Consider the following 17,153-nt stretch of genomic DNA (forward strand, 5'->3'; position numbering starts at 1 on the left):
TGAACCGAACGATAATAGCACTAAATAGCTCTTCATTTACAAAGATTTTTTTTAAACCATTGTAATAATTTTTTTAAAAGATTTATTTATTTATTTATTTGAGAGAGAGAGAGTGAGTGAGCAGGGGGAGGGGCAGAGGGAGAGGGAGAGAATCTCAAGCAGACTCTCCACTGAGCACGAAGCCCAGCTCAGGGCTTGATCCCACAACCCTGGGATCATGACCTGAGCCGAAACCAAGAGTCAGACACTTAACCAACTGTGCCACCCAGGCGCCTCTAAACCATTATAATCATTTTTAAAATTTTTTATTAAATCTTTTTTTTTAAAGATTTTATTTACTTGAGAGAGAATGAGAGAAAGAGCACAAGCAGAGGGGAGGGGCAGAAGGAGAAGCAGGCTCTCCGCTGATCAGGGAGCCTGACGTGGGACTCGATCCCAGCACCCTGGGATCATGACTCGAGCTGAAGGCAGACACTCAACCGACTGAGCCCCCGAGGCACCCCCATAATCATTTTTTTTTTAAGATTTTATTTATTTATGTGACAGACAGCCAGTGAGAGAGGGAACACAGCAGGGGGCGTGGGAGAGGAAGAAGCAGACTCCCAGCAGAGGAGCCCGATGTGGGACTCGATCCCGGAACACCGGGATCACGCCCTGAGCCGAAGGCAGACGCCCAACGACTGCGCTACCCAGGCGCCCCTGTAATCATTTTTAAGTGTGAAGTTCACTAGTGTTCCGTACATTTCATGTAGTTGTGCAGTCAGTCTCTAGAACTCGTCTCATCTCGCAAAACTGAAACTCTGTCCTCATGAAACTCCCCATTCCTTCTTCCCCGCCGTCCCTGGCACCCACCATCCCACTGTTTGTCTCTACGATTTTAACTGTTCTGTGACCCTCCTATAAATGGACTCATGCAGTATTTGTCCTTTTGTGACTGGCTTAGTTCACTTAGCATCACGTCCTCGAAGTTCACCCACGTGGTAGCTTATGCCAGAATTTGCTTCCTTGTTAAGACTGAATAATACCCCAATCCACATTTCGTTTGTCCGTTCATCTGTCGACGGAGGCTTCGGTTGTTTCCACCTTTGGGCTGTTGTGAAAAATGTTGCTGTGAAACATGGGTGTGCAAACATCTCTTCATGTCCCTACTTTTTTTTTTTTTTTTTTAAGATTTATTTATTTATTTATTTGACAGAGATAGCCAGTGAGAGAGGGAACACAAGCAGGGGGAGTGGGAGAGGAAGAAGCAGGCTCATAGCGGAGGAGCCTGATGTGGGGCTCGATCCCATAACGCCGGGATCATGCCCTGAGCTGAAGGCAGACGCTTAACCGCTGTGCCACCCAGGCGCCCCCATGTCCCACCCAGGCGCCCCCATGTCCCTACTTTTACTTCTGGGTGTTTCCCCAGGAAGGGAGTTGCTGGATCGTATGGGAAATCCATGTTTAATGTTGTGGGGCACTGACACATGGCTGCCCCATTGTACCTCCCCACCAGCCCTGCACAAGGGCTCCAATTTCTTCACATCCTTGCTAACACTTGTTGCTTTCTGCTCTTTTGATTATAGCTATCCTGATGGATGTGAGGTGGTATCTATATTGTATTTTTAAAGCCTATTGGCAACCACGATTTTATTGGCTAGAAGCTTGTGGGTGATGAAGGATGAAAGTCACGAGGTTCTGTGGTCTGTGAATGGTGAGCCAGCCTGACCCAGGGTTTCTGGACTCGTCCTTCGAAGCTTTCCCTCTGCGTCCATTCTTCTCCTGGGTGCCCAGATCCCCTGGCCCCTCTTTGCCATTGGGGCCTATGTGAAGCGTACTCTGGGATTAGGAGACTTGACCAAGACACCTCTCTTCCATAGAACTCAAATGCTGCATGTTGTCACTTTCCTTTCATCTTTTGAGTGTGCTGTGGTCTCATTCACTCTGTTACCATTTCAGAATAAAGACATTCAAAACCTTGAGAGAAGTAAAGACAAAGCAGCTGGTCCATACATTGGTCATACCACAGCGGTGGGTTTTAAATTTTGTCTTTGAGGCAGCAAAACCTTTTATTAAAAAAAAAAGGCATACAACACATTATCCCAACATATAAAACCAATAGAAGAGGCATGGTTTTGTTTGGGATGGTTAGGGGTATCTGGAGTCCGCTTTGACCTCTGGAGCACCACAGCACCCCAGACATATCCACAAGGTGGAGTCACCATTGTAAACGCGAGGGCAGCCTGAGGTCCCTGTTTTCCCCAGACCTGGCTTCTGGAAGTATCTTGGGCATTTATATCTCGACTTCTTGCTCCTTGCAGGATACTCACCATTACCATTCTGGCTCTCTGTCTTCCGAGTCCTGGGAATGCACAGGTAGGATTTTAATGTTGTTTCTTATCTAGAAGCATGTTAAAAATCAGGGTGAGGGGCTCCAGCCACGCGTTTTAGAATCCCAGGATTACAGTTCACCGAAGCTGAGCTCTGCCCCCCACCCAGATGAAGACCGGGCTCAGAGAGGTTGGCCCTCGCCCCAGGGGCAAGGGCTGGGACTTCAGTGTTCTGATTCCCAGTCCAAGACTTTGAATAATCAGATCCGATGCCTCATTTGTAACCTTTGGGGCTGATTTATGGTAAATGTTAAAAAGTTTGAGGCGTTCTAGGGCTTCTGGGCAGTAGTGCCCTGCATGCGCGTGGCCCACGTGGGTCTGTGTGTCTCCGCAGACACGCATCTGGGCTGGAGGAGGCAGGTCCCACCTCTGGGCCCAGCCCCTGGCAGGAGTGTGGAGAGGGAGCAGGGGGAGTTAGGCTCTGGCTGGGGTCTGGGAGAGGTCTGCAGCGCCCAGACTTTACGAAGCCACGTTTGTGTCAGCCTTTGAGAATGTGGGCACATCCCTCCTGCAAACTTGGAGCGGCCTCTCCGTCTCTGGCTCACAAATGAGTGAGGCCTCACCTTGGAGCTGGGCTGAGGGGCCACAGGCGGGTGGGGGAATATTTTTTCCCTTCATATTCAGAATTTCGAAATGGATTCAGGCTATTAGGGATAGAAAAGCTCTTGGGAAGAGTAACAGAGACTTAGACCTTGGAGAGCCCTTGGAGTCCTCTGATCCAGCCTCACGGTGACAGATGGTGACATGCGGGCCCAGAGAGGACAGTGGTCCTGGTCCTGTGTTCATGGCACATTAGGCACTCCGCATGTATGCACACATCCCGTCCTTGCAGCTGCCTGGGACTAAGCACTGTCACCCCCGTTTTACAGGTGAGGATAGGGAGGCATAGGAAGCTGCGAGCGGTGGCTGTGCTGAGGAGCTGAAGCCAGGCAGGCTGGCGGACTTGAACCCTGGCTGGTGCTTAGTTGGTGAGCCAGGCCTGGACTCCAGTCTCCTGGTTTCCTGAGCTTTGTGGCACAGCCTCCTGGCTCATTTGCTCCCTTTCTTTTGCCCCAAGGCCCTAAGACTCCTGAGTCCACTCCCATGAAAACAGGCTGAATCTATCATCTCCAAAAATCAGCCCAGAGCGCGGGGAAGCCGAACCCTGGACCCCGGGAAGACCAGGGACAGGGTTCTCATAGTCAGAAACATTCCTTCTCCACCTAGTCCTATAAAATGTCCATCTCCAGGGTCTTCCCCAGAGGTCCACGGACTGTCGGCAGCCATGACATTTTTCTGAGACCATAAAGTTGTGAACTCAAGTTGCACTTGAAGACCACAACCCTCGGGGACTCTTGAGACCTATCTATTTCTGGAAGCGTCTTTGTGTAATTGTCTTGGCAAGACTGAAATGGGGGGATTTCCTGAATTCTACTTTTCTTGCAGAACAGGCTGCATTGCCGTGTAGTGTTTAGGTTAGAGGGTTAGGTTCGGGGACTTCGCGGTGGGGAGGGCACTCCAGGGGGCCCTGATGAGGGGAGCTCAAATGGCACCCAGAGCAGGGAAGTGATTGCCCTGTAAAGCAGTCATACCCACTCCCAGGAAGAGACAAACACAGGCTGTCCCTCATCATCGTGCGGATCAGATGTGACTATTACTGCCCTTCGCAACCAGGGCAGGAAACAGCCCCCAAATCTGCTGAAATTGGGAGTTTTGAAGCAATGGTGTGGGGGAGTGTAAAGCGTAATGCTAAGTGTAAAATGATTATAAGAAAATGCTAAAAAGATGGGGGGCAAATAGGCCTGATAATCCAGGTGTTGGTATTATGGATCCTTTTTTTATTTATGTCAGTTCCCCAACTTTCTGTGTTGTCCTTATAATACTTCTATAGTAAAAAATAAATAAAGTAAGGAACACGAGCTTACCTCTTTCTCCTCTCTCCTTCCCTGCAGCAACAATGCACTAACGGCTTCGATCTGGACCGCTCGTCAGGACAGTGTTTAGGTACGAGGCCACCGAGAATCCTGCGCTGGGTGGGGACAGCACTGAAGCTCTCGCGTCCTTGCTGGTTGTCAGTGGGCACTGGGTGGGGGTGTTGAGGGATAGACCGATGGTGGGGCCATCTCTTTCCCAGCTGCTGCTTGATGTTCTCAAATCTGTAATGGCCTGGATTATGGAAGAAAACAGTGTCAGAGAATGTCTGACGTCAGTAATGCGCTTTTATCAATCACCTGCTTTGTGACCAGCCCCATGAGGGGGCAAAAATGAGTAAGAATGGACCCATGCCCCCAAGGGGCTTTCCGTCTGTATTAGTTTCTAATGGCTGTTGTAACAAATTGCCACACACCTAGTGGTTTAAACAACAAAAATGTATCTCACAGCTCAGCTCAGAAGTTATCGAGACATCATTATCTCTATTATTTGTAGGCTGGGAGTTCTGTAGGGGTCTCCCAGGCTAACATCAAGGGGCCAGCAAAGCTTTGTTCCTTTCTGGAAGTTCTAGGGGGGAATTCTTGCTTGTGGGTATTGTTGGCAGAATTCACTTTCTTTTTTAGAAAAATTGAGATATGACTGATGCACAACATTGTGTGAGTTTAAGGTGTACAACTTGTTGATTTTATATACATATATATATGTGTATATTTATATACACATATATATATACATATATATCAATCACAATATGACCACCACCGGAACCTTTGCTGACACCTCCATATCACATAGTTACATTTCTTTTCTTACAGTGAGAACATGTAAGATCCACCCTCTTAGCAATTTTTAAGTGTCCAGTACAGTACTGTTAATGATCTGCACCATGAGGTCCATGAGTTCCCCAGCATTTATTCAACTTGCAACTGAAAATCTGTCCCCTTCACCAGCCTCTCCCCGTCCCCAGCCCTTGTCAGCCACCATTTCACTCATGGTTTTTATGAGTTTGGCTTTTTTGATTCCACATAGAAGGGAGATCATACAGTATTTGTCTTTCTCTGTCTGACTTATGTCATTTAGCATAACGTCCATCCCTGGTGTTGGAAATGGCAGCATTTCCTTCTTTCTCTTGGCTGAATAATATTCCATTGAGTGTGTGTGTGTGTGTGTGTGTGTGTGTGTGTATCTTGATACAAACACGTCTTTATCCACCCGTCTGCTGACAGACACTTCGGTGGATTCCAAGTCTCGGCTAGTGTGAATGATCCTGCAGCGAACACAGGAGGGCAAACATCTCTTTCAGATTCTGTTTTCATTTCCTTCGGATAAATACCCAGAACTGGGATTACTGGATCATAGGGTAGTTCTATTTGTAATTTTTTGATGAACTCCATACCATTTTCTGTAGTGGCTGCATCAGTTTATGATCCCACAGAATCCTGTTTCTGGTGGTTACAGAACCGAAGCTCCCGTGTCCTTGCTGGCTGTCAGTAGATGACCTTTCCCGGTTTCTAGAGGCTTCCTCATTCCTTGCCTCGTGGTCCCCCTCCCCCCATCTTCAGAGTCACCACTGTGAGTTAAATCCCTCGTGGGCTCTGGATCTCTTCTTTTTTCCATTGTCACATCTCTCTGACCAGCCCTTCTTGCCTCCTCTTCTTCCACTTTTAAGGACTTACATCATTACACTGGGCCCACCTAGGTAATGCCCCCCCAAAACCCCCATCTCAAGGTCACCTGGTCAGCAACTTTAATTCCTTTCATTCTCCTTCACCTGGTAACCCAATGCAGTCACAGTTTCCGAGGATCAGGACTGACATTTGGGGGCTATTCTCCTAGTTTGTCATCTAGTGGCAGAGGTAGACCCAGAGTGAGGTCTGTACATGGTGGAAGTCGTTGCCAAGTTGAGGTGATAGCCATGGCCTCTACAAAAGTAGGGGAGGGAGTGATGTCTTAGGTCAGGGGTCAATAAAGAAAGCCTTCATGGAGGCTGCATTTGAACTGGGCATTGAAGGATGAGTAGGATCCTGAGAAATGGCATTCCAGGTGGAAGGAACAGCAGAAGTGAAGACCAGGGGTGGAGAGGATGTTTAGAGTATAGAAGAGTTTGTTGTGGATGGAGCATAGCATATATAAAAAGATAATAAGGCAGCCGCACTTGCTCCCACCTTGGGGATGTATCTAGCTTTTTGAGTATATTTGATTGAAACCAGATCAGTTGTCTTCCTGAGCTCACATCAGCTAAGAACAAGAGGGGAGATAGATGGTTCCAAAAAATGACAAGTGCTAAGGAACCAAACCCTGCCATGAACAGTCTAGACTGGCACTTAGATTTGAAGTGCTGGGGGATGAGGATGGGCCAGGGAATGAGAGGTGGCAGCGACCATTGTTTTCTGTCCCACCAGATGTCTGGAGGGTCTCAGTCTTACTGCTAGAGAATGGGGCGTCTGAGCCTCAGCATTTCCCTTTTCTGATGTGGGAGTTGGGGTGCATGTCTCGGATGAGCTGGCTGGGGTGAGCATGTCTCCCCCAGCCTCCCGTCCCCCGTGGAGTGACCCCAAGCCTGGTGAGAGGCCCCAGGGTGTGGGCTCAGGCAGTGGGCTGCTTGTGCTGGAGCCAGAGTTCACGTGTCCTGCCCCCGACCCCCTCGCAAGGCTGGTTTTCTAGGGCACCTACCTCCCGCTCCAGGCCTAGCAAGCTGAACACCAGCCTGGCCGGTCATGGGCCTGTTTGCTGGCACAGCGTGAGTTGACTTGCAAGTAAACCTCCATGTTCTTAACAACCTCTCTGCCAAGCCTTGTCTTCCTTGGTGCAAGGGACTCTCTCCCCTGCCCAGCTGTTATTTGGAGTAGAAGTGGGAATAATTGTGAGGTCCACCCCAGTGTTTCCTGAGTGTCCTATGGGTACATGGGAGCACCTGGGATGGTTTTAGATGGTATACTCACAGATAAACACTCTATTTTAGTATGTATCTATTCATTTTACTCTTACCTTCTATTATGTACATTGGTAGTGTTTACTTGGGCTTCACATGTGGGTGATAATACGGGTTTTGTGGCTATCTGGTCTCTGATGGCTGATGTTTGGGTGCTGCTGGTCAATGTGATTCAGTTTCGCCAACATTCTAGAGTACCTGCAGTGATGAGCCGGCGACTGCCCTCCGTGTTTGGGACCAGATGCTGGTAAAGAGTGCTTTGGGATCCCTGGTTTAAATATGCACCATGCACGGTGTGGCCACCGAGCCGCTAACACTCATCCTTTCTGTGGCGTTTCCAGATATTGATGAATGCCGGACCATCCCTGAGGCCTGCCGAGGAGACATGATGTGTGTTAACCAAAATGGCGGGTATTTATGCATCCCCCGCACAAACCCAGTGTACCGAGGGCCCTACTCGAATCCCTACTCGAACCCCTACTCAGGTCCGTACCCAGCAGCGGCCCCACCGCTCTCCGCTCCAAACTACCCCACGATTTCGAGGCCTCTCATCTGCCGCTTGGGATACCAGATGGATGAAGGCAACCAGTGTGTGGGTGAGTAGCCCAGTGTCTCAGGGTCCCGTGCTCTGGGGACGTCCTCATCCAGCAACTATGAAGTCCTATCCTGTGAAGCAATGACGTACTTTCTATAGAGTTTCTTCCCACTTAGCGGCCTGTGTCTCCAGGAACCCTCCCACCCAAGAGCAGCTTAGATTGCTGTCACGTGATGGTTCTCATCCAGAAAGCCGATTTGTTTTTTCTTTATTTTCATCTGTCCGTCTATCACCTATTTAAAGACGAAGCTTATATTTTTTCCGTTCAATAATAAATGCATCTGGTTTAACTTAGTGAATCTCAGAGAGAAGATCTAGAAAAGACCAGCACTTTCTCTTCAATACTCTTCACCCTTGAATGGAATGTATACTCTTGAAATAAAAGAAGTCATGAAGGCCACGGCCAACTGTTCTGGAAAGAAAGTGGGTTCCTTGGGTGGGTGCCAATGTTCTTTTGGCTAAAATGAGCCTCACTGATGGGAACTCACAGCAAGAGTAGACCTCTGGGAAGAAGGTGACACCACATGGTGTGAGGCCCCAAGGGGGTTGGCAAGTGGTTTGACTGGTGCCCTAGTGAGCTTTGGTGTCTGTTGGCCAGTGTGGCCTTGGCGGAGGGTTACCTGGGATCCCTTGTTGGTTGCTCTTATGGTCGGACCAAAACATTTGTAACTGTTTCCAGCTTTGGCAGATGGTCTGGAGTGATGATGGCTCCAGACTTTTTTGATCATGCACCCCAGATCCAAGATCTTTTTGAGCCTGGAGCCCCATGATATGCATTTTTATAAATTACATGCATATCCTGTTATACTAATATGGTTTGAGGAGTGTAATACATACATTCAAAACTAGAACATTTTAGAAGATGTGATAAAAATAAATGTGCATTTGTGCATCGAAGTTCTGATACTTCCTTCCCCTACCCCGAAAGTTCTGGAGACCGCTGGTGTACTTAGTGAGGTTTGTGTTGGTCTCATTTCAGGGCTCTGAAGCATTGAGCTGTTAGAGAGGCTGGGTTGGTTATTTCATAATGTCTTCTATATGTTCATGGAAATGAGTGCATTTCCATCTGGATACAAGGAAATAGTATGCAAACAAGTGTCCTTCAGAGCTGCAAGGGGAAACTGGATGCACCTGGACCCAAACGTCTCCATTCTTACTGGTCACAAGGCACATGGTGTGTGTGTGTGTGTGTGTGTGTGTGTGAGAGAGAGAGAGAGAGAGGTGCGGGAGGGAAGGAGGAAGAGAGGGAGGGAGAAGGAGGGGCGGGGAGGGAGGGGAGAGCTGGTGGATGGTCACTCTGAATATAGATGACTGGGCAAAGGCAAGGAGTGTGAGGTCCAGTCAAGGCATGGACGCAGTTTGGCAGAGAGGGAGGTAGTGCACTTCCTTGTAACGAGCCTCCAGCCTGCTGTAACTGGAAGGGACTGACCAATTGAACTTTCGCTTCCTCATCTTCTAGGAAAGGGAACATGGACTCCAACAAGTTAGTAATGGCAGAGGTAGGATGGGAGGCCCTGGCCTGACTACCAGTATCTACCTTCCTAACTCGGCCACATGACCTTTCTTGTCTGGTAGAAAAGAAATGATCCCCAAAAGAAAGGCAGAGAAGGAGAGATTGGGGGGCTCCTGGGTGGCTCAGTCATTTAAGCGTCTGCCTTCGGCTCGGGTCATGATTCCGGGGTCCTTGGATCGAGCCCCGTGTCGAGCTCCCTGCTCAGTGGGGAGTCTGCTTCTCCCTCTCCCTCTGTGCCTCCTCCCTGCTCGTGCTCTCAATCTCTCTCTCTCTCCCTGAAATAAATAAATAAATAAATAATCTTTAAAAAAAAAAAGAGAGAGAGAGATTGGGGTGGTGCTCCTCTTCCAGGATGTCCTGTGGGGCTGGATGGGCCGAGTGCATGACTGGAAGTGAGGAAGCCGGTGTGATAACCCATCAAGATGCTCCAGGATTTTGGGGGGTAGGGGAGCCTCAGGGTGCTCTGCCTGCTATCAGGGGCCATCCACAGGCCCTTTTGGGGAACAGCTGGGAACTACTGCACGGCTCCCTGCAGCAGCTCCCTCCCTCCCATAGACTTCTTTCCAGGATCCCAGGGCCCTTGAGAATAAGGACGGGGCTGGGAAACCTATTCATCTCCTGGTCTCCGAGACGTCATGTAGTTTTACTGCTCCCAACCTGTCACATGGGAGATGCGAAGCCTTCATAATGGCCCTTTTGTAAGAAGAATAGAATTAAGGAACCCTAGTGAGGCCTGGCACCGGGCCCGTCCATTTCCAAAAGTTCAGCATTATGCATTCATAAGTCGTGAGTTCTTTCTAACTTCCCTTCCCTGCACCCCACCGTTTCCTGATGTACAGAGGTCCTTCTGGGCATTGTAAGAGGTGGCGTCACAGGGGAGGGGCAAGAGAAGGGACGAGGAAGGGAGTCTGCTTCCACCCACTGTTCCCTCCAGGAACAAGGATGCGAGAGGTGGGCTTGAGAACAGGCGGAAGGGAAGCTAAGTGCAGAGATGGCCGAAGAGGGGAAGGCACCAGGAGGGGACATTGTTAATAAAGGAGGAGGAGGTGAGCACAGGGTTCTCACCACCTGGAGAAGGAGAATGTAGGTCTGAGCTTGTGGAGGAAGCGTGGAACCAGCAATATGTGATCGGGAAGAACTGGGAAACATTTCTGAAATTTGGGTGTCCTAGGAGGGAGGACAGCCTCTCCAAAGGAGTCTTCTCCTCCTCCCCATCAAGATGAAACTAATGAGCAAGAGAGATGACAGCAGTGGTATAAGAGCAAACGCTTCCACAGGGCTGGGTGCCGGGATATTTACATGTGAATTAGCACGCTTGCTCCTCAAGGTGACCCTGCGTGGTAGGACTATCATTATTCCTGTTATACTGGTAAGGACCCGGAGCCAGAGCCATTTGGAGAGGTTAGGAAATCTGGCCGAGGCGAATGGGGATGAGCCAGGATTTGAACCCATCAGGCTCTGGATGAGGCTCAGCAAGTTTAAGGTTTGTTCAAAGCCTCTGAGAGAGTCTGTGTTGGAGCCCTGATTAAACACAAGGGCCTTCTCTTGCCTTTTTTTTTTTTCTTTTTTGGTAATTAACATTTTTGTCCTGTAAAATTCTGAACCTAGACAAAAGCGGAGAACATAACAAACACTACCTACTTATCACTCAGTTGCTGTGATTATCAGCCCAGACCCAGCCTTGCTTGTCCTTTACCTTCCCCCGGTGGATTAATTAAAGCAAATCTCAGGCATCATATAATTTTATCCTTAAATACTTCAGAATGTATCTCCAAGAGATAGATTCTTTTAAAAAAATAGTCCCAACACCATTATCAAACCTGCAAAAATCAACAATAATTCCTGTTTATCGTTAAATACCCAGGTGGTGTTCAGATCTCCCTGATCATATCATAAATGTCTTCCTTTTTTCCCCCTGTTGGCTTGTTAGAAGCAGATCTATATAAGGTCTACAAATTGCATTTTGTTGACAAGTCTCTTAAATTTCTCGTAATCTTTTCTGTTTCTCTTGCCACTTACTGTGGACGAGGCGGCGCTGTCTGTCTTTTGAATTCCTTACATTTGGGATTTTGCTGATCATGTGTTTGGGGGTGGTATTTAACATATTCCCTCATGTCTTCTGTTTTCCTGTAAACTGGTAATAGCTAGATCTAGAGACCTGATCCGCTTCAAATTTAATTTTTTTGGCAGACTGCTTCATAGATAACACCCTTGCTCTTTTCTCCTCTTTATGCCTTGCTTTCTCCTCATGAACTTTAAGACAATCTGCTTAAAGAAGCAAATGGACATTTTCAACATGGCTTTCTTTTTCTGAGTTTTGGACCCAGTTTCAAAGAAGCAGTTTCCTCGCTTGTGTCCAAATTAGACTGTGGCCCATCTCTGCAGGCCAGGCAGGGCCAGGCTCAGTGCACAGTTCCCCGGTACCCCTGAGTTTCCTTCTCGACTTCTCTGTTGTGGGTTCTGCTTTGGAGGTGACTAGACCCTGCTCCTTTTGGAACAAAATTCGGCCTCAGGTTTGAGATCCCCCAGGCCCTAGATAAAAATTGGTGTCACCTGGGACACTTACAGAGTGAGTGGTGACCTAAGAGTTACCATGAGTGAGTGGTGACCTAAGAGTTACCATGAGCCAAGAAAGTTTTGTGTCATCTAGAAAACTGACATCTTGGCTGGTGGGTGCTCAGCCCCAGGGCCACCTCCACGAGGGTGGTGGGATTCAAGGCTGATTAGGATGTGTCCTCCAGATCCTGGACCCATGGGAGATCGGTGGCCAGCTTCTCTGGCAATGGAGAGCCAGATGGACATGGTTAGTTGTCAGGAAAGGGCTGCTCCAGGGAAGTCTTACCCACTTAGATGCACCCAAAACACAGATAAAGGTAAAATCAAATTCATACCAAGGGGTCTGAGCTGGTCAAAAGATCTCACAGAAGCAGGATGCTGTGGGGTTAACAGTGTGGGTGCTGAAGGCTCAGGAGGAGGGGAGCTGAGCTGAGGTGCTGGAGCACCCATTGTTTGAACCCCAACTCAGGAACCTTCCTATCATAGCACATTGCCTTTAAGAACAGCACCTTTGGCCAAGGTCACTGCATGTGGATGTCACTTGTATATAAGTGTTGTCCCCTTTAGGGCTCAGCTGTCACCTCTCTGGGTAGACTTTCTTAGTTCTGGCTTTGCCAGTCAGCTTGGCTTAGTGGCAAATTTAGGGACTCCACCAGTGACAACTGTTCATGTAATGTTCTGTGGTTGAGCAAGCAGTCTTTTGCTAGGGCCCAGGGACTGCAGATGCTCTTCTGGTCATTTGTGAAATTATGAGCAATGCCTTTATTCTCCTTTCTGGCCCGGGGACTTGTCATTCATCAAAGCGTTTCAGCAGTCAGGTAGGCACAGATATGGATCCTTCTGGAAGGTGGGTGGTGCTGGCCTTAGGCTTTCTCTTGAGTTATTCCTTCTGAAAGCCAGCCGATTTTTATTCAACCACTGTTGAATGTAACCAGTGGAAACCGAGTGCCTGTTGGTGCCAAGCTCTGGCCTGGGCACGGGGGGGCGGGGAGGGCAGAGTGTCTAGGCATGGCCATGGGACTCTGTCCAGAGCTCACCGTCAAGGAAGAGAGATTAGACACAAAAGCAGCTGAAATACTAGGTGGCCTGAGATGGATCCCTGAGATAGCGAAGAGAAGGCAGAGATGGGAAGGCCGTGCATGCTGGAGTAGAGAGGGCTGGAACTTGAATGTCAGACTGGCCTTGATTCCCACCCTGGTTTGGCCACTTCCTGGCTGTGAGCCTTGGGTCTCAGTTTCCTCATCGGTAAAATGGGCATAACAAGGTCTAACTCACAGAGAACGTGGGAAAATACCTTGTCCAGTGTCTGCATGGAGTATCCCACAGAAACTCTTCATCAGGAAAGACTCTAGGGTCTTGCAATGACAACCTGTAGAAAGATTCATAGAGCCTGAAAATGTACTGAAAGCCTCATTCTTTAAAACTCTCAAAATGACCTAAAACTGAGCTTGGTACACACCCACCTCACAGACTTTTCAGGATGTTGCCCAGTTCCGCCCCTCATGAGATTTCAGTCAGATTCTGCTTCGAGATGCCAGCAAAGCCTGGGTTTATTTAAACTGTGAAACAAAATAGTGAGAAGTCATTTGTTCCCAGCAGATAAGGCAGGGACAGGAGCACCTGGAAACTTCACTTTGCCCCCCATGTGGAGGCTCCAGCGGGCTTTGCTCCCTATTTTTTATAAAGGCTTGGGCTGTGACTTGAAACCGCGTCCTCAGAGATGAGACCAGAAGGAAAATGCAGGAAGCACAGGCCACTCGGTTCCCTCGGCTGCTGAGGGCACTGGGACTTGGCCGGCCTGGGAGGAAATAGGATGAGACTTGAGGCCGGGGCTCCACAGTTAGGCTTGCTTCCGCTGTCCTTGTGAACTGGGCCGCAGCAGGCTTGTTCATGGGCAGCCCCTCTTGCTTCAAGTCTTTCCCGGTCATTGGCTGGAATAGGGAGCGAGCCGCTTAGCCTCTCTGAACCTCAGTGTTTCCATCTGTAAACTGGGGAGAACAGTACCAACTTCCACAGGATGTTTGTGATAATCAAATGAGCTGTGCACATAAATGGTCTAGCCTGGAGGCTGGCTTGTGGTAAGGGCTAATAATTGGTTTTTATTATAATTATTGTTTTAATTATTTCAAGTCCAGTCATTCTATTGTGAAGTCTCCTGCTCCGAATCCCTAGGCCTGTTATTCTATTAGCGTTTGTTATTTCCCCTGGGAATTAGGTTTACTAGCGCATGACTTTTGGAGGGTTGAGGGTTGGATTCTAGCCCCTGGTTGGCGTTAGGGGTCTCCAAGGAGACCTTAGCAGAGAACGGACTCCGGGAAGTGTCAGGGCAGCTCTTCTCCCGGGGAAGTGCAGGTTCTGCGTCGGCAGATCTGCAGTGCAGCCTGGGGTTCCAAATTCCTCACAAGCTCCCCAGTGACGCGATGCTCCTGGTCCCAGAACCACACTTTCTAAGCAAGGCTGTAGTCCATCTGTCTCTTCTTAGATAGAACTGCATTTAAAGAAACATTAGGGGCACCTGGCTGGCTCAGTCAGTAGAGCATGTGACTCTTGACCTCGAGGTCATGAGTTCGAGCCCCATGTTGGAGATAGAGATCACTAAAATAAATAAATAAAAACTTAAAAAAAATAAACGTTAAAACTTAATTTTTAAAATGTAATTCCCATATTGTTTGAATCTATTAGAAGGATGTATTATTTTTGTTTAAAAACAAAATCACCTCACCCCCCCATTTTTTTGTAAGCCTAAAGTGAGGCAGACCGGGTGGGAAAGGGACCAGATAGGACATTGAGAAGAACTGAACAGATTTGCTATTTATTAGCTGTGAGGCGTAAGAAAGTCCCTTGGGATAAGAGGATAGTAAGGGTCTTAATTTGGGGTCTGTGGCTAGAATTCAGGGGATCCACTGTCACTTTTTTTTCCCATTAACGTCTAGTGAAATATGTCATTGTCGTCCGTTATGTAGGCAATAAGCTGTATGACTCTTAGCGGTCCCTGTGACAGTATTCACCTGAGAAACACAGATATATATACACCACGGTACAGCTGTAACAGTTACTTTCAAGTGTCTTGCAGTATTTGGCATCTTGTAAAATATCATTCTCACTAATCGCTACTTCAGAATTGAACAAGATATTCCATCTTGTTATGTAATGCGCTGATAAGGAAGCATATATATTCCTACATTACACGTTTGTTTTAAAACTATTTTTTTTAAAGATTTTATTTATTTATTCGACAGAGATAGAGACAGCCAGCAAGAGAGGAAACACAAGCAGGGGGAGTGGGAGAGGAAGAAGCAGGCTCATAGCAGAAGAGCCTGATGTGGGGCTCGATCCCAGATCGCCGGGATCACGCCCTGAGCCGAAGGCAGACGCTTAACCGCTGTGCCACCCAGGCGCCCCTAAAACTATTTTGTTAACTGCCTTTTAATATAATGGGTCTTCTTGGCAATCCTGTGAATTTAATTCCATGCAATTCAAAGCATTCTTCTGAGAAGGGGTTCATGGACTTCATCCATCTATAGAACGGGTTCATGGCGTGCACACCAAAGGCTTAAATTTCCTGGAGGAGATGATCTCTTGGGTCTCCTCCAAGTCAAGAATGTTCTGCTTTTCTAAATCTTCCCAGTCCTTAGGAAGACAGTCTGGGTTTTCCGTTCGTGTGTTCTCATCTGGATTGCTCAGTGACATGGGCCTTTTCGACGTCTGGGTTTCAACCAGCACACGTGCTCAAGGACATCTGCCAGGACTGTGTCTATCCTCCGTGCATGAGGAAGTCCCTCCCACCCACAGCTGCAGCTGCCTTTGGGACCCGGCCCCAGTCTGTAGTGGCGAGGAGGTGCCAGTGCGCCGACTGGCCCCCACGCTGGGTGGGCACCCACGCTGGGACCCGCCCAGCCCTTGGTGCCTTTGTGAAGTAGGCACGTCCCCGGTGCCTGGCATAGCAATTTTCTCAGTGACCTACAAATTTTTCTTGGCTCTCACCTTATGTTCCTTGGTCTGGTCCTGTTTCTTTCAATTATGTTCCATTCTGGAATTAGCCAGTTGTGTGTGACAAGCAAGTGGTGTTGCAAGAGAATGGAGCAAGTGTGAACATTCAACAGCGGGATGATTCAGCTCTGCTCTTGATGGTTGTGGCTAAGGTGGGTGTATGACCGGCTCTGCGGAGAGGGTCTGCTGGAGGGCAGGAGGGCACCATTACCTGTCAGGGCCAGGGCTGATCGGACTCTGCAGCCATGTGTGTTTGAAACGAGTGGGAGGTGCTTGCTGTGGTGCTTCCGTGGAGGCGTGATGCTTCCAAGTGCGTTGAAATGGTAGAAGGTGATCGTGTCTTCTCTTTTGTCCTCAAGGCTAGTGGTAGATTTCTTCTCTAATGTCCTTTTAATGGAAATGGATTGAGTACACCACTGGCCAACTCTAGAGCAGAACCACTTGCATAGGTTCTGTACCTATGTTGGCAGCTTCCGTAGATGTTCTCCACGGCTCTTATCGGCTGGTGTGCCTGGTGTTACAAGGATGTCTATGACTTCTGCCCCCGCTCCAGCATGATGCAAGAAACAGAGTGATTTGGGAGCTCTTTGTGCTATCAGAAATGGATTAAATGAGATAAAGAAGTAAAAATAACATAGGAAATGCTAAGTATTAGTTTTATAGAGAGTACGCATGTGAGTACAAGAATACATTAGTAATTGGATTTAATGTTGTTGACAACAACCTCATGTAAATATCGTCCGAAAGGCTCAAGTTATAATACATGCTGTTAGGGAAAGAAAGGAGATCTTTATTTTCTCAAAGGACCTGGGGGGAGAGGTCATCAGGCCGAAGAGCGGTGGGAGTTAGTAAGATGTGGGGGCGAAGAGCATGGGCTGTAGATTCAGACATTTGGGGTTCAGATCCCATCCTTGCACAGTTGCCGGGCTCAGGGTGTTATACCCTTTGAGGGTCCCATGTATAAGATGGGATAATAACACCTTTGTTGTGGGGTTGTTTTGAAGCTTACCAAAGGAATGTGGAGTGTCCCATAGTCAGGTGCGCACTCCCTAAACAGGTCATTACTGTCACTCCCTCACCCTCTGCTCTGCCCGCAGGAAAGGCAGCTCTGTACCAATCCTTCCCCGGTCACAGGGGAAGACACGGGGCTGCTTATCCCAGGTGGGAAAGTTTGGGGAGGGAGAGTTGAAGAGGAGGGAGATGGAGAGGGACTGCCTTTCAGACTGTGACCACTGATACATCTCCCTCTCTCCACTCTGACCCAACTCAGCCAGACAGGCTGCCTCT

At 48.4% G+C, this 17,153-nt stretch overlaps 1 protein-coding gene across 2 annotated transcripts in view; it reads left to right on the forward strand.

Moving 5' to 3' along the window:
* The window catches only part of FBLN5 (fibulin 5), a 78,401-nt gene that overhangs the window by 2,278 nt on the left and 58,970 nt on the right, over positions 1-17,153 (forward strand). For both annotated transcript variants that reach the window (XM_008698541.1, XM_008698533.2), the window contains exons 2-4: positions 2,301-2,355; positions 4,301-4,352; positions 7,554-7,808. In XM_008698541.1, coding sequence (XP_008696763.1) covers positions 2,301-2,355; positions 4,301-4,352; positions 7,554-7,808 — 362 coding nt within the window. The remainder of the gene's footprint in view (positions 1-2,300; positions 2,356-4,300; positions 4,353-7,553; positions 7,809-17,153) is intronic.

The sequence above is a fragment of the Ursus maritimus genome, unplaced genomic scaffold (genome assembly GCF_017311325.1).
Source record: "Ursus maritimus isolate PB19 unplaced genomic scaffold, ASM1731132v1 scaffold_25, whole genome shotgun sequence".
In the NCBI taxonomy this organism is placed as follows: domain Eukaryota; kingdom Metazoa; phylum Chordata; class Mammalia; order Carnivora; family Ursidae; genus Ursus; species Ursus maritimus.